Below are 25,377 nucleotides of genomic sequence, written 5' to 3' on the forward strand. Positions count from 1 at the left end.
ATTACGTGTTTTCTTTCCAAGAAGTCCCACACAAGTTTTCCTCTTCCTCCCAACTCCTGAATTATTTTTTTTAAACTTTGGTTGGTTAAGATGTTAAAATAAAAGGTAGGGCTGGATTCGCCCAAACTGGGACGATGTCCCCATGCCGGCGTAGAAACGCTGGAGATTTACTCCAGAGATTCCTGCAAAAAAGTACAGCAATTCATTGTCCTGCAGGGGGCTAGCAGGGAGAGGCCCGGAGTAATTCACGCTGCTTTAGCTGCGGATACGGCACCCGCACTTAACAGTTTTGTGTCCGCGCATGCGCACTGCGGCAGCCTCCAGCGGTCGCGCCGAACGCCATGGCGGACTCGGAACGCGGAGGCAGACTGAAAAATTAGACACCCCCCCCCCCGATCGGCCGCATGCCCGAGGATCTGACCGTGCAGATCTTAACCCCGGCTGCATATAAGGCCCCTCCCCCCCCCCACCCCGGTGTCTGATCCCCCCCGCCCCTCATCGGGGCGACCGGCGACTGAGTCCGCAGCCGCCACGCCAGCATCCCGACCGACAACACCAGGTTTGTTCCACGCCGTCGAGAACTCGGCTAGTCGGGAGCGGAGGTTCGCTGGGCTGGCAATGAGCCCCCAGCTGCGCGGCGTACTCCGCGATCACGGCGATTCTCGGGTCCCGGAGGAATCGCCGGACCGGCGTCGGCCCGATTTCGGCGTGAAATTGGATTCTCCGCCACGGCGCCGAACGCCATTTTGGCGCAAGGCAGCGGAGAATCCAGCCTGTAGTTTTTGTCAACAATGAGGTTACAAAAGTAACCGATACTCCCGTCAACACACGGAGATATTGACATTGAAGTTTTCCCAAAGAAAAGATCAATGTTGAGGGCATTTTATTTTCGAGCTGGTTTAGTTCAATTCGCTGGACAGCCGGTGTATGATCCAGAGCAAGGCTAACAGCGTGGGTTCAATCCCTGTACCGGCTGAAGTTATTCATGAAAGCCCCGCCTTCTCAACCTTGCCCCTCGCCTGAGGTGTGGTGACCCTCAGGTTAAATCACCACCGGTCAACTCTCCCCCTCAAAGGGGAAAGCAGCCTATGGTTATCTGGGATTATGGTGACCTTTTATATTTTAGAAATTGTAACAGAACTCTACTGCTTGTATTTTGGTATGTAGCATCCGTTACTATTCTGTGCACCTCTGCTTTGCACTCCTTAATTACCCACCCCCTCAGGGAACTAGGTAAAAGTCACAAATCTGTCAAAACCTTTGCCTGTCAAAAATAATCTTGTTTCACCACCCTGGTTGCAGCGATCACCACTTGGTAAAGAAGTCAACCGGATGGGTCCCTAGTTTGGAATCTGAAAGCGTATTACGTATGAAAATATTGCATGATCACAGAGGACATTGAAGCCGGTTTTCATGGAAATTCCTCAATGGGAAGGACTCAGTGAAAATGCTCAGCGTCACTGGGCAAGTTTCAAAGCCAATCAGCTGTGGCCAGTTTATGGAATTAGGTCAAAATGGTTTTAAAACTTAGCAGTCCATATACAATATCATAAACACAGATTTCTTTTTTCAAGAAATTGTCCAGCAGGGCCAAAACTCAGTGGGATGGATTTAAGTTGTTTGAAGAACAGGGTACAATCAACAGTGAACTTTGTCTTCTTTCATTTGTCCCAAACTATATTCAAATATAGGTGGTGTCTCATACAAGAGCAAAATTAGGCATTAACTACTGCTATTTATGAACATAGTAATCTGAGAAATAATGCATCAATATAAATACTGTAGCTGCAAGAGCAGGTCGGAGGCTAGGAATGCTGCGGCGAGTAACTTGCCTCCTGATTCCCCAAAGCCTGTCCACCATCTACGAGGCACAAATCAGGAATGTGATGGACTACTCTCCACTTGCCTGGATGAGTGCAGCTCCAACAACACTCAAGAAGCCCGACACCATCCAGGGCAAAGAAACTCACTTGATTGGCACTCCATCCACAAGCATTCAATCCCTCCACCATTGCCGCACCGTTGCAGTGACATGTGCCATCTACAAGATGCACCGCAGAAACTCTCCAAGGCTTCTTTGACAGCACCTTCCAAACTGTTTTTGAAAACTCACCACTATTCTTAGAAGTCCCCCTATACCAAAAAGGGCCGACATTCTAAATGGTGAACAGGGATTCTCACTCCCCGACTCCGATGCAAGCTTCAGTGGGTGCTATTCAGGTCAAACTATATTTTCAAGTTATCCCCCGGTATAACCCATACCTTCACCGAAGATTTCATCTACTTACCACTTAGTAGCATCGATCCTGGGTCCCGCATTGCTAAGTAAGTAAAGTAGACTTTGGAATAACCACTGTTTCAGGTTAAAACGTTTAAGTTATTTTATTATTATAATTTTTTCTCTTTTTAAAAGATGCAATCACTGTCTTTACAGAAAAGTAAAAAGATCTTGCTTCTGGATCCTTCTGGTTGGTTGAAGGGACCTTCAGACCCAACTTGACAATCAATCTTCTTTAAAATCTGGTCTTCTTTAGATGTATCAGCTATTTTAGCTCTGCCCTGTCCATTTCCCATGGCCGAGCTGACTGTGACTAGCTGCTTGTTCCTTCTCTGCTTCTCTCTCTCTCCCTCTGAGCTCTGGTTCTGGATCTGTATGAATCTCGTTCTCCTCTCTCGGTTTATATTTGCTTTCTAACAATTAAGTTTTTTGATGTCATTGTAAAGTAACTTATTTTCTTTGATTGTAAAAAGGAACTTTGATCTAAATAGTCTAATCCAACTAAGTATACATTTTGACATGACTTCATCTCATAGATCTGATTACATTGTTTCCTTTGTGATGTTCAAAATGCTTTGGTTTCAATAGGTGTTACTTTTAATTCCTGTCATTTCTATAGTTTTATTTTCCAATTGTGTCCTCAGCTCAATTTTGACTTTGATTTTAGCTTTGATATTATGTTTCTCGTAGACTGAGAGCCTCCAGTTTTCTTTAGTTTACCTGGCATTAGCAAATTTTCACACTTCGAATTATCACAAAATTCAACTGAACTCATCCACTCTTTTCTAGATCCTTACTAAGATAGTTACGTTCAATGAAGGTGTGAGCCATTGTTTTTGGCTTCATTCAAAATCCTGTTTGTCTTGTTTGCTCAGCCTGCTTGACCAAGGATATCTGCATTTTACAATCCTTCCCTGGCATCTGCTATTAACCCTTTGTGGGATCTTTCCCTACATCCTATCATGTTTCTCTCAGACCAGATATTGCCAGACGTCCATGTTTCAAATGACACATTTTTCCATATTATCAATTACAAAACCCACCACCATTCGCAGCTGGAACAACAAGGGCAGCAGACATATGGGTGCACCACCACATGGAAGCTGCACTTCTGCCATCCACCATCCTGACTTGGAAATATATCGCTGTTCCTTCACTGTTGCCAGGTCAAAATCCTGGAACTCCTTCCCTAAGAGTACTGTGGATGCACCTACTCCCCAGGGATTGCTGCAGTTCGAGAAGGCAGCGCACCACCACTTCTCAAGGACATTTGCGAATGGGCAATAAATGCTGGCATAGCCAGCGACACCCCCATCCTGTAAATGAAACAAGGTAATTGTAAATTTGGTAAATAATTAATTGCAATTCTTCAATATGATTGTATATAGGCAGAGGTCATAGAGCTTTTATAGCAATTTAAAATACCCCATCCAGGGTCACCGGCGGAGACAATTAATCAGAAATATTTCTTAAAATATTGAATGGTACCAAAGCAGTGGTGAGCAATGTGTGGCCCGTGGGCCACACGTGATGCATCAAGATACTGAGTATGGCCCACGATGAGGCATTTTCATGACCATTGTCCACATGCCAAGTTTCTAGATTCCACTGGATTTCGTCCACGTGGTTCTTTTTTTCCCACTGGCTTGACTAAAGGCCACATGGAGTGAGGTGCACGCTGATTGCTGACAACATTGACCGTGAGGGCCGCATGCTCTGACTGCATCCAGTCAGAGCGTAACTTGTTTTGCTTTTAGTCATAGAGTTTCGCAGCACAGAATAATAATGATCTTTATCGTCACAAGTAGGCTCACATTAACATTGCAATGAAGTTACTGTGAAAAGCCCCTGGTCACCACATTCCGGCGCCTGTTCGGGTACACGGAGGGTGAATTCAGAATGTCCAATTCACCTAACAGCACATCTTTTGGGGCTTGTGGGAAGAAACCAGAGCACCCGGAGGAAACCCACGCAGACACGGGGAGAACGTGCAGACTCCGCACAGACAGGGACCCAGTGGGGAATCGAACCTGAGATGCTGGTGCTGTGAAGCAACAGTGCTAAGAGGCCCTTCGGCCCGTGCCTGCGCCAGCCATTTGAAGTTGATTACAGTTCTACTAATGTATGAATGATTAAGCGTGATTTTAATAACTCATTATGACATTTTGTGTTAAATGTATTTGACCTTATTCATGGGGTGATGTTTGGTGAACATGCCTAATTTCAGACTTGCAGCCCACTAAGGTGAAGAAGAGACACTCTAGCGGCCAACTCATTTAGCCAAGGATGCCCATCACTGTTTTGAAACAAATAGATACACCAAACTAAATCATTTCCCTCAGTTCAGTCTTCGTACTGGTAGCACACTAAACTCCCAGTTTGGAATAAAGCTGTCTTTTGAAACTGAAACTGCGATAAAGCTCACTTCCTTGTAAACCGAGGTCAAACTTATTTTGGGAAGGCATAAATTGAATGAAATTGAGTTTAACAGGTCTAATGAGGAAAACGGAAAAGCTTATTCAGTGTCTGTGATTTTATTCCCTCTGAAATTGTGCGTTTGAACTGGTGCATACCCACTCTCGAGGGGCAGGTTGGGACTCTTTCCACCCCGTCTTAAAACAAGACATGTTCTGTAGTACGTCATGTCGACAAATAATACCATTCTGGATATCTGATACTGAATCGACAGTTGGGGATGCATTAGATGCAAAGGAAAAAGGGTAGTACGCTTAAAAATATTTGAATTACACTTCATTTTGACCGCTTCAAAGTGTCAAAGATCACCAAATAAAATCCCTATAAAAATTACTTGCTGTGTAACACTCAAGACAATATAAACAGTTTTCAATGGGCATAATTTTCCTACCTTTACGGACATACCTGAAAATATTTAAACTGTTTAGCATTTGCAAAGCATGATAGAACGATTACAGTGCAGAGGGAAGCAATTCAGTATGTTGCGCCTGTGCTGAATCTCTGCCACAATAGGTGATCCAGCCCCATTCCCACCCCCCCCCCCCCCACCCCCCCTGCATCGTAGCTCTGAAAATTCTCTCTTCAGATGCTTATCCAAGTCCCTCCTGAAAGTGATGACTGAATCTGCTCACACCACACTCTGCCATTCTAACCACTTGCTGCGTAAAAACCGTGGGATGTTCCGGCCCGCAAGCTGCTTTTTCCTGGGCGGCGCGCCCTCGCTGGTAGTGGGGTTCTCTGTTCCTGCCACCTGCCAATGGGATTTCCCATTGTGGCCACCCCACACCGCTGGGAAACCCGTGGGTGCGCTGCCGGCACCGGAGAATCCCGCGGCTTATTCTTCCTGCTGACTTTGGCTCTTTTGCCAATCTGGTTCTCGACCATTCCGCCATAGGGAACAATTTTTTTTACCCAGGCTGTCGAGACCACTCGCGATTTTGAGCACCTCTAACAAAACTCCTCTCAACCTTCCCCTCTCAATGGACAACAACCCCAGCTTCTCCAATCTGTTCCCGTGACTGAAATCCTGCGCCCGTGCAAATAATTTCTTCCTCCTCTCAAAAGCCTTCACATCCTTCCTAGTGTGGGGTGCCCATAACTAGAGACAATACTCCAGGTATTGAGGCAAAAACAGTGGGAGCGCCCCCGCCGGCAGCGGGTTCTCCATTCCCGCAGCTGGCCAATGCGGGTTCCTGTCATGATATTCAGATAAACATCATGGTGCAAACACACACACACACTGATGGACAGATCAACGGACCAATCAATACACACACAACATCATAGCCAATCAAAGGCAAGAGCATACACACTATAAAACGGGGAACAAAACACTTCTCGCTCATTCCAGCAGGAGACAGCTCAGGGCACAGAGCTCACAGCAAGCCACTCAGACATTCACCATGTACTGAGTGCTTCTCCAAGATAGTGTTAGGGCTAGGTCCACAGGTTAGAGGATAATGAACGAACCACAGTAACCAGTTTACAGATGTTATTATTGTTAGTAATAAAACTGAGTTGTACCATCCGCAACCGTGTTGGTTCGTCTGTGTAGCAGAGCACCCAACACGACAGTTCCCATTGTGGCCATGCCACACCGTATGGCGTGGGTGCGCTACCGGCGGACCGTAAGGAGCCCGCCGACGGAGAATTCTGCTGTATATTTATGAAGGTCAAAATTGCGGCTCTATAAAGTGAAGGCTCCTGTGTGCATTTTAAACTATTTCTCAACCTGCACTGCCACCTTCAACAATTGGTGCACATGCACTGCCAGGTCTCTCTGTTCCTGCACCCCGTTTCAGAATTGTATCATTTATTTTATAGTGCCTTCTCTCATTCTTCCAATGAAAACGCACCACTTCCCACTTCTCTGTTCTATATTGCATCTGTTATGTGTCCACCCGTCTCACTATTATGTCCTCCTGAAGTCTATCATTATCCTTCCCACAGTTGACAATGCTGACAAGTTTTACGTCATCAGCAAATTTTGAAATTGTGCCCTGTACACCCAACTCTAGGTTATTAATATATATCAAGTAGCGCTCTTAGTATCGACGCCTGGGTATTCCCACTATATAGCTTCCTTCAATCTGAAACATTTACCCGTTTCCTGTCACTCGGGTTAATTTCTTACCCATGCTACCACTGTCCCTTTCCTTTCATGGACGTCAATTTTGCTGATAACCCTATTATGTGGCACTTCATGAAATGTCTTTTGGAAGTCCATGTTTACCAATCAACCCACCCCCTGCAACCCTGTTATTTCTTTTAAAAAACGCACTCATCAAGGCACATTAAACACAATATGCTTTTAACGAATTAGAGCTGGATTTCCTTAATTAATCTATCTATACCTGTCCTAGTGGCTGTTAAATTTGCCCCAGATTTTCGTTTCTGCATCACATTAGTGAGGTAACTTCTTCATCAAAACATTTGCACACTAGCAGTAAATATTCTGTAATTGTAATCGATACTGCAAGTTGCTAAGTTGCAGATAACCAGCAAAGTTTGACAACAGCATAACTCAGTTTTAACCAATGGTGAAAATGGTTCAATCCTTTTGGAATATCACCAGATGGTTTCAGACTTATAAAGTTTTCTCAGCAAGCAGATGACTGTTTCTACCCTTTTTCTTAATTTTCCTAATGGAGTCAGCGTCATGGCGCATCATGCATCAAAAACGCAACCCACTCCAATCAATGTTTACAGCATGTGTGTTAGACGCTGTTGCAATATTGCTGTCATGTGTCTTTAACAATTTGAAAGAACATCCTTTTTATTTGAAACAATTTGATTAAACGAGCAACATTTATTTTTGGCAGATTCTGGATAACTTGTACCGTACTGGATAACTTGACTGTACTGGCTGAGATTATTCACGGAGGCCCAGCCTTCTCAACCTTGCCCCTCGCCTGTGGTGTGGTGACCCTCAGGTTAAATCATCACCAGTCAGCTCTCCCCCCGCCAAAAAAAGGGGAAAGCAAATAGTCATCTGAGACTATGGCGACTTTGCTTTTTCACTTTACTTGATTGACCATACAAGCATTGCTTTTATGCATTTTTTGCATGTCACTGAACGTCTGCAGGGCATCCTGAAGGGGGAAGGTGATAAGGTAGAGGTCATGGTACGGGTTTGTAGCAATGGCATACATTGCTAAAGAGGGATGAGGTCTTGCATCAGGAATCCAGGTAGCTAAACTGCAGACTAAAAAGCAGGACCTCTCGGGTTGTAATCTTTGGATTACTTCCAGTGCCACGCGCCAGCAAGTACAGAAATAGGAGAATGGCAAAGATGAATGTGTGGCTTAAGAGTTAGTGCAGGGACTTCCAGGTGCGGCGAAGACTAGCTAAGTCGCACGTTTCGGCACCTCCCGTATCAACGGACTTTTGGGCTCTTATCGGGAGCCCCAACGGAAATTTTCAAAGGCTAAACCCAGTGTGAGGCGACATAGGAAGGAGTCCCCCCGGGTGTGGATGAAAAGAAGTGATAGTAGTGGCCAAATTGTGGAGGATCCTCTGGAGCAGTGGCAGAGAAGAGAAGGGAGAAGCAAGATGGCGGCTGAGGGAGCCCAGTTGGTATGGGGCCTGGAACAGCAGGAGTTCCTCCGGCGATGTGTGGAGGAGCTCAAGAAGGAGGTGCTGGCGCCGATGCTGCAGGCGATTGAGGGGCTGAAGGAGACGCAAAAGACCCAAGAGATGGAGCTCCGTGGAGTGAAGGCAAAGGCTGCCGAAAATGAGGACGAGATACAAGGCTTGGTGGTGAAGACGGAGATGCACGAGGCGCTACACAAGAGGTGTATGGAGAGATTGAAAGCCCTGGAAAATAGCTCGAGGAGGAAGAACTTAAGGATTTTGGGTCTTCCCGAAGGGGCAGAGGGAGCGGACGTTGGGGCGTACGTGAGCGTGATGCTCCATACCTTAATGGGAGCTGAGGCCCCGACGGGCCCCCTGGAAGTGGAGGGAGTGTACCGGGTCCTCGTGAGAAGACCAAAGGCAGGGGAAACACCGCGAGCAATAGTGGTGAGATTCCACCGCTACAAGGACAGGGAGATGGTCCTGAGATGGGCTAAGACGACACGGAGCAGCAGATGGGAGAACGCGGTGATCCGCGTCTACCAAGATTGGAGTGCAGAGGTGGCGAGAAGGAGGGCGAGTTTCAATGGGGCCAAGGCGGTGCTCTACAGGAGGAAAGTGAAATTCGGAATGTTGCAGCCGGCAAGACTGTGGGTTACACACCAGGGCAAACACCATTACTTCGAGACGGCAGAGGAGGGGTGGACATTCATTCAAGAGGAGAAGTTGGACTCGATTTGGGCAAGGATGTTTGGAATGAAATAGTGAGGTGGTGGCAAGAAATTGTAAATCAGATGGGGGAATTTTTAGCCTCGAAGGAGGGGGACACGAAGAAATGTGGGCGCCGGTGGGGAAGGGGATGGGGAAGGAGAGAGGGAACTGCGGCATTAGGGGCGGGGCCGAGAGGGAAGCGCGGGCTATGTTCCCGCGATATGGAAATTGTGGCGGGAAAAGGGGGCCTCACACGCAGGGAGGCTAAGGATAAACGGGGGAAGCCGAGGTCAGCCAGAGTTTGCTGATTCCGGGAAGCAATATGGGGGGTGCAATCAAGCTAGAGCGGGATCTAGCGGGGGGGGGGGGGGGGGGGATTAACTGGGTTGCTGCTGCTAAGGGGAAGGGGGAGCTGTTACGGGATGGGATGGTCGAGACGGGAGGGTGCTGTCTGGGGGACAAGCAGTTGCGTGGGAACCGGGTGAGGAGCTGGTTTAAAAAAGGGGATGGTTAGTCGACGAGGGGGTGGGTAAAGAGCCCCCCAATCCAGTTGATCACGTGGAACATGAGAGGGTTGAATGGGCCGATTAAGAGGGCAAGGGTATTTGCGCACCTAAAGAAGCTAAAGGCAGACGTGGTTATGCTTCAGGAGACGCACCTGAAAATGGCGGATCAGGTCAGATTAAGAAAAGGATGGGTGGGACACCTTGGGCTTGGATGCGAAAAATAGAGGGGTGGCAATACTGGTGGGGAAACGGGTATCGTTTGAGGCGAAGACCATAGTGGCGGACAGTGGGGGTAGGTACATGATGGTGAGTGGCAGATTGCAAGGTGAGGCGGTGGTGCTGGTGAACGTATATGCCCCGAACTGGGGTGATGCGAACTTTATGAAGCATATGTTGGGGCGCATCCCAGACCTGGAGATGGGAAAGTTGGTAATGGGGTGGGACTTCAACAAGGTGCTGGACCCAGGGCTGGACCGGTCCAGATCTAGGACCGGGGGGAGGCCGGCAGCGGCCAAGGTGCTTAAGGGCTTTATGGAGCAGATGGGAGGAGTGGATCCCTGGAGATTTACTAGACCGAGGAGTAAAGAGTTTTCCTTCTTCTCCCACGTTCATAGAGTGTACTCCTGGATAGATTTCTTTGTCCTGGGAAGGGCGCTGATCCCGAAGGTGGCAGGAGCGGAGTACTCGGCTATAGCCATTTCAGATCATGCCCCACATTGGGTAGATCTGGAACTAGGGGAGGAAAAGGAGCAACGCCCACTTTGGAGATTGGACATGGGACTGTTGGCGGACGAGGGGGTATGTGGAAGGGTGAGGGGATGTATTGAAAGATACCTAGAGGTCAATGATGACGGAGAGGTCCAGGTGGGAATAGTCTGGGAGGCACTGAAGGCGGTGGTGAGAGGGGAGCTGATTTCCATAAGGGCTCATAAGGGGAAACAAGAGGGTAAAGAAAGGGAGAGACTGATTGGGGAGATTCTGAGGGTGGATAGGCAATATGCGGAGGCTCCGGATGAAGGGCTACACAGGGAAAGACGGAGACTACACACGGACTTTGACTTGTTGACCACGGGTAAGGCGGAGACGCAGTGGAGGAAGGCACAGGGAGTACAGTATGAATACGGAGAGAAGGCGAACCGACTGATGGCCCAACAACTTAGGAAGAGGGGGGCGGCGAGAGAGATCGGAGGAGTTAGAGACGAGGAGGGAAGGATGGAACAAAGAGGGGAGAGGGTGAACGGGGTATTTAAGGTATTTTACGAGAGGCTGTATAAGGCCCAACCCCCGGAAGGGAAAGAGGGAATGATGCATTTCCTAGACCAGTTGGAGTTCCCGAATGTTGAGGAGCAGGAGAGGACAGGACTGGGAGCGCAGATTGAGGTAGAGGAGGTGGTAAAAGGAATCGGGAACATGCAGGCAGGGAAGGCCCCGGGACCAGATGGGTTCCCGGTGGAATTCTATGGGAAATATGTGGACCTTGTGGCCCCACTCCTGACGAGAACCTTCAATGAGGCTAAGGAAAGTGGGACACTACCCCCGACGATGTCGGAGGCGACGATATCGCTGATCCTGAAAAGAGACAAAGACCCGCTGCAGTGCGGGTCATACAGGCCCATCTCCCTCCTGAACGTAGATGCCAAGTTATTGGCCAAAGTGATGGCGACAAAGATAGAGGACTGTGTCCCTGGGGTGGTGCATGGTGACCAAACAGGATTTGTTAAAGGGAGGCAATTGAATACCAATATACGCAGGTTGTTGGGGGTGATGATGATGCCCCCACCGGAGGGGGAGGCAGAGATAGTGGTGGCTATGGATGCAGAGAAGGCATTTGATAGAGTGGAGTGGGACTAACCGTGGGAGGTACTGAAGAGATTTGGATTTGGAGAGGGGTTCATTAGATGGGTTCGGCTCCTATACGGGGCCCCGGTGGCAAGTGTGATTACGAACAGGCAACGATCTACATAGGGGCACAAGACAGGGGTGCCCCCTGTCCGCGTTACTGTTTGCGTTGGCAATTGAGCCATTGGCCATAGCGCTGAGGAGCTCCAGGAAGTGGAGATGGGTACTTAGAGGAGGAGAAGAACATCGGGTGTCATTATACGCGGATGATCTGCTGTTATATGTCGCGGACCCAGTGGAAGGGATGCCTGAGATAATGCAGACAATCAGGGAGTTTGGAGAGTTTTCGGGATACAAACTGAATATGGGGAAGAGTGAACTGTTTGTGATGCACCCCGGGGAACAGGGCAGGGGAATAGACGAGCTGCCGCTGAGGAGGGTAACAAGAGATTTCCGGTATTTAGGGATCCAGGTGGCCAGGGACTGGGGAACCTTGCATAAGCTTAACTTGACACGACTGGTAGTGCAGATGGAGGAGGACTTTAAGAGGTGGGATATGGTGCCCTTGTCATTGGCGGGCAGGGTGCAGGCGGTTAAAATGGTGATCCTCCCGAGGTTTCTTTTTGTGTTTCAGTGCCTCCCCGTACTGATTACAAAGACCTTTTTTAAGAAGGTGGACAGGAGCATCATGAGCTTTGTGTGGGACGGAAAGACCCCAAGGGTAAAGAGGGGGTTCCTGCAGCGCAGTAGAGATAGAGGGGGATTGGCACTGCCGAGTCTGAGTGATAATTATTGGGCCGCTAACGTGTCTATGATATGTAAGTGGATGAGGGAAGAAGGAGCGGCGTGGAAAAGGCTGGAGATGGCGTACTGTAGGGGAACTAGCTTAAAAGCACTGGCAACGGCGCCGCTGCCATTCTCCCCGAAAAGGTACACCACAAACCCAGTGGTGGTGGCGACTCTGAAGATTTGGGGGCAGTAGAGACGACATAAGGGAGTGACGGGGGCCTCAGTGTGTTCCCCGATAAGGAACAACCACAGGTTCGTCCCGGGAAGGATAGCTGGGGGATTTCAATCTTGGCAGCGAGCAGGAATTGCGCAACTGAAGGACTTGTTCTTGGACGGGACGTTCGCGAGTCTGGGAGCACTGACAGAAAAATACGGGTTGCCACCTGGGAATGCATTTCGTTTTATGCAAGTGAGGGCATTTGTGAGGCAACAGATGAGGGAATTTCCCCAGCAACCGGCGCAAGGGATCCAGGACAGAGTGATTTCGGGGGCATGGGTGGGTGATGGTAAGGTGTCCGATATATACAGGGAAATGAGAGACGAGGGGGAGACGATGATAGAGGAACTGAAAGGAAAGTGGGAGGAGGAGCTGGGGGAAGAGATTGAGGAAGGGCTGTGGGCAGATGCCCTAAGTAGGGTAAATTCCTCGTCCTCGTGTGCCAGGCTCAGCCTGATCCAATTCAAGGTACTACACAGGGCGCATATGACGGGAGCAAGATTGAGCAGGTGTTTTGGGGTGGAGGATAGGTGCGGGAGGTGCGCGGGAAGCCCTGCGAACCACACCCACATGTTTTGGTCATGCCCGGTATTGCACGGGTTCTGGGTGGGTGTGGCAAAAGTGATTTCAAAGGTGGTGGGGGTCCGTGTCGAACCAAACTGGAGGTTGGCTATATTCGGGGTTGCAGAAGAGCCGGGAGTGCAGGAGGCGAGAGAGGCCGTCCCTAGTAGCCCGGCGAAGGATTCTACTCATGTGGAAAGAAGCTAAACCCCCGGGCGTGGAGGCCTGGATAAACGACATGGCAGGGTTTATAAAATTGGAGTGGATAAAGTACGCACTAAGAGGTTCGGCTCAGGGGTTCACCAGGCGGTGGCAACCGTTCCTCGACTATCTCGCAGAGCGATAAGGGAAAATAGGAAAGACAACAGCAGCAACCCGGGGGGGGAAGGGGGAAAGGGGGGAAGGGGGGGAGGGTGCATTCGGGTCTTTGGGTTTTTTTTGTGTGTTGTTACATATTTGTTGTTCTTAGTTATCTTCTCAATGTTACTATTTCTTAGTTAAAAAATTATTTTAAAAACGATCAATGTATATATATATATTGTTACAAAGTTGTAAAAATGGAAAATTCTTGGTTGATCGAAAAACTTTAATAAAATATATATATTTTTAAAAAAAGAGTTAGTGCAGGAAGGAGGGTTTTAGATTCCTGGACCACTGGGACAGTTTCTGGGGAAGGTGGGACCTGTTCCAGTAGGGTGTTCTACATCTGAACCAGAGCGGGACTAACATCCTTGCTAGTGGATTGGCTAGTGCTGTTGGAAGGAGTTGAAACAAATTCGGCAGGGGGAGGGGACTCAGACTGTGAGCAGAATAGAGGCACAGAAAAACAATCAAGTCAGAAACAATGCAGCGGTAGTAAGTTTCAGGAGAATAAGACAAGGCTGAATGTCTTCTACTTTAATGCCTGGAGTATTACAGGTGAAACGGAGTTAAGGGCGAGGGTTGAGACATGGAATTATGATATAGCAGCCATCACGGAGATGTGGTTGAGGGAGGGGCAGGATTGGCAGCTTAACATCTCAGGAGTCAGAATCTCCAAGAGGGATAGGAGAGGGGAATAAAGAGGGGGAGGCATTGAACTATTAGTTAAGGAGTCAATTACTGCAGTAAGGAGAGATGGCATCTTGGGGGTGGTGTTGTAGGTAGTGTTGGGAGTAAAAAAGGGACAGCCACATTGCGAATTGTTTATTATAGACCCCTAGATAATCAGCAGGAAATTGAGCAAATATATGTGCAATTTGCAGAAGTGGATAAAAATAACAATCGGGGAATAATAGTGGGTGAATTCAACTTTCCCAATATTAACTGGGATAGTCATTGTGTTAAGGGCTTAGCTGGAGCAGAATTCAGTGAAATGTATACAAGTGAACTTTTTAGCTCAACATGTGGAGGGTCCATCAATGTACAGGGTTCATCAAGGGATGGATGGTGCAGTTCGGGACCTAATTCTGGGGAATGAAGCTGGGCATGTGGTTGATGTGATGGTGGGGGAGCATTTTAGTGAAAGCGACCACAACACAGTGCAAGTTAGGTTTGTTATGTATAAGGAAATTAACAAATTGCAGAAAAAGGTCTTAGATTGGGGGAGAGCAGACTAGTAAAATAAGGCAGGATCTCTACCAATCGAACTAACCAAGCTTGCTGTCAAGCAGACTTTGGAACAGGTCACATTTTTATTTTACCTTCATTTTAATGATCCGAAACATCACCATCTTATAAACCCCAGAATAACAACAGCAATTGGGACATGAAGAGATAAGACACATTAAGAAAGAGCACATGAGTTATGAAAACCAACAAATACAAAATGCACAAGAACATGACATAGACACAGACATAGAACATACAGTGCAGAAGGAGGCTATTCGGCCATTGGAGTCTGCACCGACCCACTTAAGCCCTCACTTCCACCCTAACCCAATAACTCCTCCTAACCTTTTGTGGACACGAAGGCAATTTAGCATGGCCAATCCACCTAACCTGCACGTCTTTGGACTGTGGGAGGAAACCGGAGCATCCAGAGGAAACCCACGCAGACACGGGGAGAACATGCAGACTCCACACAGACAGTGACCCAGTAGGGAATCGAACCTGGGACCCTGGTGCTGTGAAGCCACTATGCTATTGTGCTGAGGTAGAAGAAAAATATATGGCGGTGAAAGAGATGAAGAGAGAGTGGTAAACAGACGAACGGATGGACAAATGTTCAGCTATTTTGATTTAAAATTTGTTATTTTTCTTATACATGTTATATTTTTTTAATGAAAGGTTAAGATGTCCTCAGTATTAGTACCCAGGCTTGAATCAAGTTGAGTGGACAAAGAGTGGGTGGAAGGTTAAAAAATGAGGCAAGCAGGTTAAGTGGAGGAAAGGATGTAGGTAGGGTGGATGTAAGGGATAGTGGGTGGGCTGAAGCAGGAGTGATTGCGAAGGTGGTGATTTAGCATGGCATCGTGCAACAAAGTAAGAAGCCACAAAAGCTGTAAATCGCATTTAACCCGTTAACCCCTCCTAACCCAAACATAGCCTGAACAAAAGACGGTGGGACATGAAGCAACAGAGAAGAAAGATAAAAGCTGAATAGTCAGAAAGAATTATCAATACATAGGCGGCACGGTAGAAAGTAGTTAGCATTGTCGCTTCACTGCTCCAGGGTCCCAGGTTCGATTCCCCGCTGGGTCACTGTCTGTGGAGTTTACACGTTCTCCCAGTGTCTGCGTGGGTTTCCTCTGGGTGCTCCGGTTTCCTCCCACAGTCCAAAGATGTGCAGGTTAGGTGGATTGGCCATGGTAAATTGCCCTTAAGTGTCCAAAAAAAGGTTAGGTGGGGTTACGGGATAGGGTGAAGGTGTGAGCTTAGGTTGGATGCTCTTTCCAAGAGGTGGTGCAGATTCGATGGGCTGAATGTCTCCTTCTGCACTGTAAATTCTATGAAATTGAACATGGATATCAGAGATAGTGAGTAAGCCAGGCTACTTGACTTAAGTGAAATTCCAGGAAATTGGTGAATGTAACTTTTTAATAATTCCATTTTTTGAATAAACTATTTTTCTCACCTTAGCTCCTTTTCCATATCTCCATTTCCATATCCACTTTTTCAATGTCTCAGGGCAGATATGCTCTGCAGAATCCACGCCACGATCAGGTACCATCCCAGAGCCTTATATGCATTGAACCAACTTGGTGCCCATATTCCACGTAGCATGTTAAAAGTCAGACAGGAACTGGGTGCATCTCATCATAGTTGACAATCACAAAATGTCGTTTTAACCATGCTGAAGGAACGTTTGCTAACTTGACCAACAGAAAATCAAAAAATTCTGAACTAATAGAGCCTAAAAGTGTTTTAAAAAGATCATTCATGATAAATGTTAATCTGTTATAAGGAACTTCCTCTGTGAGAGGAATATCATTGTTAATGTTGAACAGGATCAAACCCTGTATAGATCTCTTACCAACTTTTGACAGTCAAAAGTGAATTAACATTAGAATATAGAATTCAATTTTTAAAAATGCAGGACGGATTTGACCAAGCATTGTCACAGCCAATTAGAGCTCCCAGGTTAGAACGCCGTTAAACCTGCTCAGCAGGTTTAATGGAGACTTGCAGTACAACTGGGAATTCTAATGGAGACACTGCGCAGGTAAATTAATTGGATCAAAATTAAACCGATGCCTTTTAAAATAAACTTGACAACCCTGTACTCATTATTTGGTGCGAGAGAAAGTTTTCTCGATAAATAAAAGTGCAAAGCTTAATTTGAATTTCAAGAAATTACTTTCAATAATTATGGATTAAAACTACAATTTTCAGGTGCAGAATGAGCCCCACGCTTGGAGCATCTGGCCAATCAATTGGATGCAACTAAAGCTCCAACATTGAGCATCTTTTCTCTTTAGGATGAGACATTAAAGCCAAGGTCCAATCTTCCCCCCTCAGGTGGATATAAAAGGTCCCACGGCACTATTTTGAAGAAGGAAAGTTAGCTCCGATGTTTTGGCCAACATTCATCCCTCAGTCAACACCTCACGAACTGATTATCTATTCACCATCAAATTGTTGTCTGTAGCAACTTGCTGCAAGAAAATTGGCAGTCATGTTTCCTACATTTCAACAGTGACAATACTTCAAAAGTACTTAATTGGCTGTAAAGCACTTTGGGATTTTAGACATCATTTATCGACAGTTCAACAAATAGGAAAGTATAATCTCACAGGTTGCTGCCATTTAATGGCAGCCTGCATGCTTTGAAAGAGAAGATTGTGGGCAATAGGATGTTTCAATGATCCCTGATCTTTGCCTTGTTCCCTTCCTCAAGGGGCAAAAGAGAGGAGCACTGCAGAAGAAGATGATCACTCAATCACAGACTTGCAGGCACCAGTTGAGACTTCCACCTCACGTAGTTCAGAGAAAGCTAGAGGGGCCGGCAGGTGGAGGTGCACGCAGTAGTAGCGCTCAGGAGAAAGTGAAGGTTGATCCCGGAAGCAGTTTATTTGGAGGAGAACTCGCACATAGTCCTCTTACAGAGGGTGCAGATGAAGATGTCAAGGGCCAGCATAAGTGACAATCCACAAAGAGTTTTTAAGTGCACCAACCTGCCTCCAGCAAACCCACACACAGCATCAGAGAGTATGGAGTAATCCAGCTCCAATTCTCCTGCTGTCTTTTCACAGAGCCTTTCCAAACAGTGAATATAAAAAGGTTTGGCACGCCTGCTAGTTTTCATAATTATAGTGATGTAACCCATTGATGGGGATTATGGTAGTTGTCAGACTGTGTCAGATGGAAGGGGTGTGATGGTGCTCTGGGAAGAGAGGGGAACTGGGCAGCACGGTAGCACAGTGGTTAGCACTGTTGCTTCACCGTTCCAGGGTCCCAGGTTCGTTTCCTGGCTTGGGTCACTCTCTGTGTGTAGTCTGCACGTTCTCCTCGTGTCTGCGTGGGTTTTCCGGTTTCCTCCCACAGTCCCGGTTAGGTGGATTGGCCATGCTAAATTGTGTCCAAAATGTTAGGTGGGGTTACTGGGTTACGTGAATAGGGTAGAGGCGTAGGCTTACGTAGGGTGCTCTTTCCAAGAGCCGGTGCAGACTCGATAGGATGAATGGCCTCCTTCTGCACTGTAAATTCTATGAATCTTGATTTTCTGTCTTGTAGAGTTGTAGCAATGTTTGGCTGCATCCTTCCTCTTTAACTTGCAATTCCCCACCTGCTTCGTCCTCCTGCTCCACGTTTTCCCTCAGGCAGCTCTGAGGCAGTTTCTCTTGGTGTTGCAAGATTGTTTGCTGCACGATGTTAATTCTCTACAATCCCTATGTGCTGCAGTGGAGGACTCCTCCTGAACTGCTCAGGCAGCAGTATCTTTGGGCGGGACTTTCCAGCCCTTTCTGCTGGCAGGATCTTCCAGTCCCTCTGAAGCCCCACTGCCGTGGCAGGTTTTCCAATGGCGGTTCAGGGAACCATGCAAAACGTTGTAGACATAGTCAGGGATCAGAAGATCCTGCTTGCGGCCAATGGCAAGCTAACGGAAAACACCCTGTGGGATTGGGGGGGGGGGGGGCAGGGGCAGGCATAGACCTGCATAATCTGCTGCCTGCGCTCATGAAAATGTTGAGCACTGATTGATTGAAAGCATTTCCTGTTGAGGGATCTGTGATGTGGGCGAGAAGGATGCACAGCTCCATGACTGCAGTCCATGATGCCCTGCATTTGCAAGAATTTAGTAATACGGCACAGGAGGAGGTCATTTAGCCTATCTCTCGAATCCCGGCAGTGCAGGAGGAGGCCATTTGGCCCATCGGGTCTGCACCGGCCGGCCGAAAGAGCACACAACCAAGGCCAACTCCACCCCCCCCCCCCAATCCCCGTAACCCCACCCAACCTGCAAATCGTCAGACACTAAAGGGCAGTTCAGCATGGCCAACCCACCTAACCTGCACATCTTTGGACTGTGGGAGGAAACGCAAGCACCCGGAGGAAATCCACAGACACGGGAGAACATGCAGACTCCGCACAGACAGTCACACAAGGCCAGAATCGAACACGGTCCCTGGTGCGATTTAAGGCAGCAGTACTAAACACTGTGCCGCCCATCGTGTCTGCACCATCTCCCCAAGTGAGCATCATGGCTTAGTGCAATTCCCCTGCCTTTCCCCCCCCCCACCATCACTCATTCAACTGCAAATTGAATCATAATTTGCTGCCATCCGTTCAAGATGGCTTCTTCTGAAATCACTTTGACCCGATGAATTCATATAACCAAGTTAATAACGATTCCATTGTAAATCTCGGTTGGTCTGCTGAAATGCAACAGTCACAAACATGGCACCAGCGGCTGCGGACCAATCAGTGCAAGGAAGGAAGGCAGCTGAGTTAGTAAACGTTGCATCATTTCGGAAAGCTTAAAAAAATAATTGCAGAAATTCGACAGTGACAAAAAACATGCCAAGGAAAGTTGCTTCCATCCCCGGCTTGCAAACAGAACCTTATTCCTGTAAAGAAATTTAAAAGGCCAATTTTGATTGTCATTCCTCTGATTTCCACACACACACACCATTTGATTGGAGCGATCTTTTATATATACCTGTTAAAATGTGCAAGGCTGAATATCTCACTTCTTATCCCATTCCACCAGTCAAGGAACGTTTTGCAGAGTTATTGGAAAACGTTTCAAAGTCAAATATCATGCACAATTGCCACTATCCTTAAGAGTGAATGCAACAGACATGGCTGTGAGAACGGATCTTAATTTTAAATATTTTGGTGGGGGGAATATTGTCTCATTCTCTAAGGAAGGGCACGCATGTGGAAATTTTTAATTAAACTGGGGAAAGGTTAATGGAGCCCTTGGTGAAATTTTCTCATATTTTGACAAATTGTCAAGCATGGCCCTCTCCAGCTGCAAAGCCCGGTTTCCCCTTCAGATCTCGTGTCTCGTTGAGTAAAAAATGAATGGGGGCGGTTTGTGCTGTCATTCTGGTTGGGCGGAGTCTGAGACTGGCGAGGCCGGCTCCACAGAGATCGGGGCGTCATCTTTAAAGAGCACCCAGTTCAGCGCACAAACTAACCAGCCCCCAGTCATCCACAAGCATCAGGGGCACCTTACCCCCACCCTCCCGCTCTCCCCTCTTTGGAGGCATTGGGTGGTCCCCTCTCGCCCTCACCCCCCTTTCCAGGCATCGGGTGCCTCTCTCTCACACCCAGCCCTTTTGCAGGCATCAGGGGAATGATTGCCCCCCATCGCCGCAGTCTAGGGGGCACTCTTTCTGCACCCCCCCCCCATCCCACCCGTCACAGGCATCAGCTGTCCACAACATGCACAAGGGGAACCACTCCCATGGGGTTGTGCAGAAGGACTGCCTCTGGCACTTTACCCAGCATAGGTTGGGACTGCACAGTTGGCACTGTGCCAATAAAGTGCCAATCTCTGCCGGGGCATATCCCTCTCCCCTGAGAGGGGGGGGGGGGGGCTACACCTATCTTAGCAACCCCAGGGGATCCTCTCGACTGAATCTTTTTCCAAATGCCGATGTGATGTCATGGTGGCAAAGATTGAATATTCAGAGAGGGGTGGGGAGATCATGTAACAGGGGGCTAAATATATTAAAATGCCTACAAAACCCTCGAGGTCCTCGCCCTTTGTGGACATGGACCTCATAAGGTCAGTGGCGAGGGGCATGGAAAATACGATTCTCTCTGGATCTCCACCCATGTCAGTAATCCCACTAATGCGGGATCAAAATCGCGCCCTCCCCCCCCCCCCCCGCCTGGAAGACTTGAGATATGAAAGAAGTGAAGCTGCTAAATGCATGCATTTGTAATAAAGCTACGGTCAAGTGGTTTTATAACTATATAAGTAAAGTTTAGAAATTTGTATTCGGAGGTAAGAGGGTAACTTTGTTTCTTCAGCTGTTCAATTTCAAAATTTGGGGCAGCAGGAAAGGCATGCAATGTTTTTTTGGAAAAAGTTAAGTTCAAGGACGTGCCGAGAACAACGGAATCGAAGATGAAATGGGAAAGAGGATGTGGAGGGAGATATTTCGGAGCTGATTTTGGGTTGGCAGCGTGAGGAAGGCCTCCTGAAGACAGCTCTTGTGCTGGGAGAAGAAGGTGAAATTTGTATCAGCCAACCTAGCAAAGTCCTGGGATTGCAAAAAGTAGGCTTGCTGTGAACTTTTTGAATTTCCCCAGCAGAGTGGAAATTAATTTGAGAGGTTGTGTAGAATACCCGTATTAAAGTGACAGCAATTTTGCCTTGGGTACTGGATTTTTATGGTTACTAATAATAATAATCACTTGTCACAAGTAGGCTTCAATGAAGTTACTGTGAAAAGTCCCTAGTCGCCACATTCCACCACCTGTTCGGGGAGGCCGGTACGGGAATTGAACCCGCACTGCTGGCGTTGTTCTGCATTACAAGCTAGCTGTTTAGCCCACTGTGCTAAACCAGCCCCATATACCTATGAGGGACTGTTGCTTGGAAGGGGTTTACTTGTGGGTCTGACGGAATGTTTTGTATGACTATTTTAACCGTATAACTATAATTTTTTGCATTAAGTTTTATTTTCTTCTTGTTAAGAAATATTTTGCTTCTAATTTTTAAAATCCCCGAAGTGCTACTGGGCTTTTGTTTTGTTACCCGTGTGGTAGGTAACATGTGTTACTCAATCCTTGGTGAATGATGAGGTCTTCTGAATCGCGATGAAGAAGACTTAAACTCGTCCAATAGTAACAAAAGGTTTATTGAGTAACTATAACAATAATTGCATGAGTTCTTTACTTTATCTTTGATACTAGTGATAAGGTTAACACGATCTAACTACAGTAACTATACATAACTCCACTAGCCATCTGAACTAGTCTGCTATTGCCCTGGTCACAGTGCACCCAAGAGATCCCCGAGCAGGCGCCGGAATGTGGCGACTAGGGGCTTTTCACAGTAACTTCATTTGAAGCCTACTTGTGACAAGTGATTTTCATTTCATTTCATTTTCAGAGACCCAATGTGGTTGCCTTTTATACCCCTGTTGGTCCGGCCCTTTAGTGATTATGTGGTGCTATTGTTGACACATTAACCCCTTGTGTACACGCACATATAGAGATCACTACAGGCTTCTTGTTGCTGAGATCAGTACATTTTCTGCTTGTTTATAGAATGCACAAAAAAAAAAGTTCTGCCACATAAACCAGGTATTCCTCTGAGATTTGGTTCCTTCAGCAATTAACACCTGCTGCGGTCATAAGTCCCAAAATCAAACCACATAATTAATTTCTCATGTGCCTTTCATAATGAATCACAATGTAACATTTTAACAGTTAAAAATGTTTGCCTAGCAGAGCTGCCTTGACCACAAACACACTTGAAGGTATGGTCATTGTTTACCCATACTCCTTGGGATGGATTCCCTGCTGTCAGGATTCTCCGGTACACTGGCAGCCCAGTGATTTCCCGATGGCGTGGGGCTGACCACAATGGGAAAGCCCATTGGCAGGCTGGCGAGACGGAGAATCCTGGGGGCGTGCCACACCAGAAATCTGGTGCGATGGGCGGAGAATCCCACCCATTGTCTATCAAACAGGAACATTTTCAGAGCTTTCATTATTTATACTGCAAAAACCCTCCCATTGTGACACAGTTCCTGTTATATTCTGTTCAATAGGTTCTGTGTTCACACAATTATCAGGCTAAAAAACACGCAAATAAAATCTTTAAAGTTATTAACATCACAAGGAAGAGAAAAGCAATCCTTATAATTCAGAATATATTCAATAAAATCCAATTTGTTAACCAGGTTTCACATTCACACAGGGTGGAATAAAATATAACCAATGTTTAAATTGAGTTTAATTACTTTTATTTTTGTGTTGGTTTTTTAGTACATGGCTTAGGCTAATACTCTAGTCTTTAAAAAAATACAGAAAGCCATAAAAAATATATGTATCTGGTCTGCTTTGGTTTATCTCACAAAATAAAGCTACATACAAGTTCGAAGAAAACACGCAATTTACTTTTCAGAGTAAGCAAATATCTCTAACCTGCAATAATACACTGCTTTATCGACTTAATTTGGTTCATTACGATGAGACACAATAGGTTGCCAGAAATAAAACATTCAAACCAATCTTAAATTAATGAAATATGAGTGTATTTAAAACCCTTCCCACTTTCCCCATGCAGGTATGCTAAATCACGTTTTCAATTAAAAATAACTTCAGGAAAATAAGCAGAGATGAATATTTGTAACAATCATTCCTATTTTTCAGATGCAGTTAAAAAGGCGGTTTTACACAGTTTAATCCTCAATTTGTATTTAAACCAGACATTTAAAGATTATGCTCCTAACAGTAGTTTACAGTAATATGCATATTTCATAATTTAATGTAACATTTCATATAATTGGTAACCAAACGGATTCCTTAGTTTGAACCAAAAGCATTGAGAAAATGAAGGCAGAAGGTTGCGAACCTGGATTGTAAATCTGGTTAACTGCATAATACAAATTTGTTGAAAAATACTTTTAATCTCAAATGACATACAACATTAATGCATGTAAAAAGTTTGCGGAGAAACAGCTTTGGTTTTTGAAACTGTACACAAATTAAACATGCACATTTACAACGTTCATGGCAACATCTTTGCCCATTAATAAAGCAACTTTTGCAAACCTTAATGATGAACTTGTGCTGCATGTTTTAAAACAAAAATACCAATTCTGTTGTCCACACTAGTAGAGATGATATTCCACAGCGATTTAAAAAAAAAAAAAAAATCTATATCGAAATTAAGAGTGCAACTGTTTTGTCTTCATAATGTTGAACGTAACAAGGGTATATTAGTGTCTCCTGTCTTGGCAACAGTTTATTCAGTTTATTCAGATATCTTTAAAAAAAAGTAATGCTGCTTCGGGTGATCATGAAGGAAAGCAAATCCCGCAACATTCCATACAGATTTCCAGGCAGTCTGAGGACTCGCAGCAGGCATCCATAATGCCACAGTCCATGTCACATGGGCAGTTACAGTCATCCCCAAAGTCATCTGACCCACAACAGCAGCAACAGTTTTCAGACGTACAGATGCCACACGAGGCTTGTCCCAGGATAATGTTGCAGAAGGTGACAAACTCGCAGAATAGGCAGGTGAGAATGCAATGCACGCAACCATCTTCAAACGGGGAAAAAATAATAAGTGGTGAATGGTGGAAGAAAAGGGATAATATCACATAATAGCCAGTCAAACAGTAAATCAAAACACAACAGTCTGAAGGTATCACCTGGTTAACAGTGACATGCTATGACCATTTTACTATCTGCAACTATCAGTGCTACTTAGCAGAAACACTGACACCTATTTTACCAACTTCACACTGGAGTGATTCCAATAGAAAAATAAACTTAATTATCATTCTATTTTGTGCTCCATCCCCAAAAACAAATGCAATGCCAGTTTATATTTATCTGTGGTAAGGGAGACTAAATGCAATGTCCTTGCATACTGCCAAGGAAATATTTCCCTTCCTTTCCCTTGCCTATGTTAAGATTTTAAAAGGTGAAGACCTGAAAGATTGTAAAATACATTTGAGAATGTTACTTACAGCAAGCTTAGGCACCAGTATACAGACTGCACTTGCACTGTAATTTTCCGTATTCTGATTGATTACCAATGCACTGTGAATGGTTAAATCACTTGCAGGTAACCAGTAGGGATCATAAATAACACATGAAAACAAGAGGCAAAGGAGTTCTGTTTGGAGAAATACTCAAAACGTGTTCCCATTACCACTGAAAGTCTTCTAAACCGGAGATCCAATAATTTATTGAAAAATAACCAATATCTGCCGATTGTCTTCTGGGCCGGGCAACTGAACTCTTCCCACTTGATTATCCAGCGTCACTCTCAAACACTCTTGGGTCAGATACAGCAGAGACAAAATCTCCCTCCACACTGCCATAATAATAACACTTTCATTCAAACTTATTTATTTTTATTAACATATTCATTTTATCTTTCTTAGACACTTAGACATGCTGACCCGGAATCTATCGGGCTCCGGCTTCTCCAGGGAGACTCCAGCCAGACGCCGTTCAATATTGTTGCACACAAACGTGGATCAGGTGGAACGGCACCTGGAGGGGGGGGGGGGTCCCGGGCCATCGGAGGCCCCTGGGTAGTTAGGGGCAGGGCAGGTTGCCCCATGGCCCTCCCCCCTTGAACACAGGCAACTTGGCATTGCTACCCTGGCACTGCAAAGGTGCTCAGATGACACTGCAAAGCTGGCAGGAGCACTGCTATGGTCACAGGGTGGCAGCTTCTATGCCAGGTGGCAATGCTAAGGGTCAGGGCCCGAGGGGAGCCATGCCCATGAAAGGAGGGCTGAGGGGTCATATGAAGGGTTGGGGGAGATACGGAGCAGGTATGAAGGGGACGTTGGAAG

At 46.3% G+C, this 25,377-nt stretch overlaps 1 protein-coding gene across 2 annotated transcripts in view; it reads right to left on the bottom strand.

The window, feature by feature from the left end:
- Positions 1–22,783: 22,783 nt before the first annotated feature.
- Positions 22,784–25,377, bottom strand: part of mdfic (MyoD family inhibitor domain containing) — a 91,050-nt gene continuing 88,456 nt past the window's right edge. For both annotated transcript variants that reach the window (XM_072485276.1, XM_072485275.1), the window contains exon 5: positions 22,784–24,107. In XM_072485276.1, the coding sequence (XP_072341377.1) occupies positions 23,857–24,107 (251 nt within the window). In that variant the 3' untranslated portion in view covers positions 22,784–23,856. The remainder of the gene's footprint in view (positions 24,108–25,377) is intronic.

The sequence above is a fragment of the Scyliorhinus torazame genome, chromosome 19 (genome assembly GCF_047496885.1).
Source record: "Scyliorhinus torazame isolate Kashiwa2021f chromosome 19, sScyTor2.1, whole genome shotgun sequence".
In the NCBI taxonomy this organism is placed as follows: domain Eukaryota; kingdom Metazoa; phylum Chordata; class Chondrichthyes; order Carcharhiniformes; family Scyliorhinidae; genus Scyliorhinus; species Scyliorhinus torazame.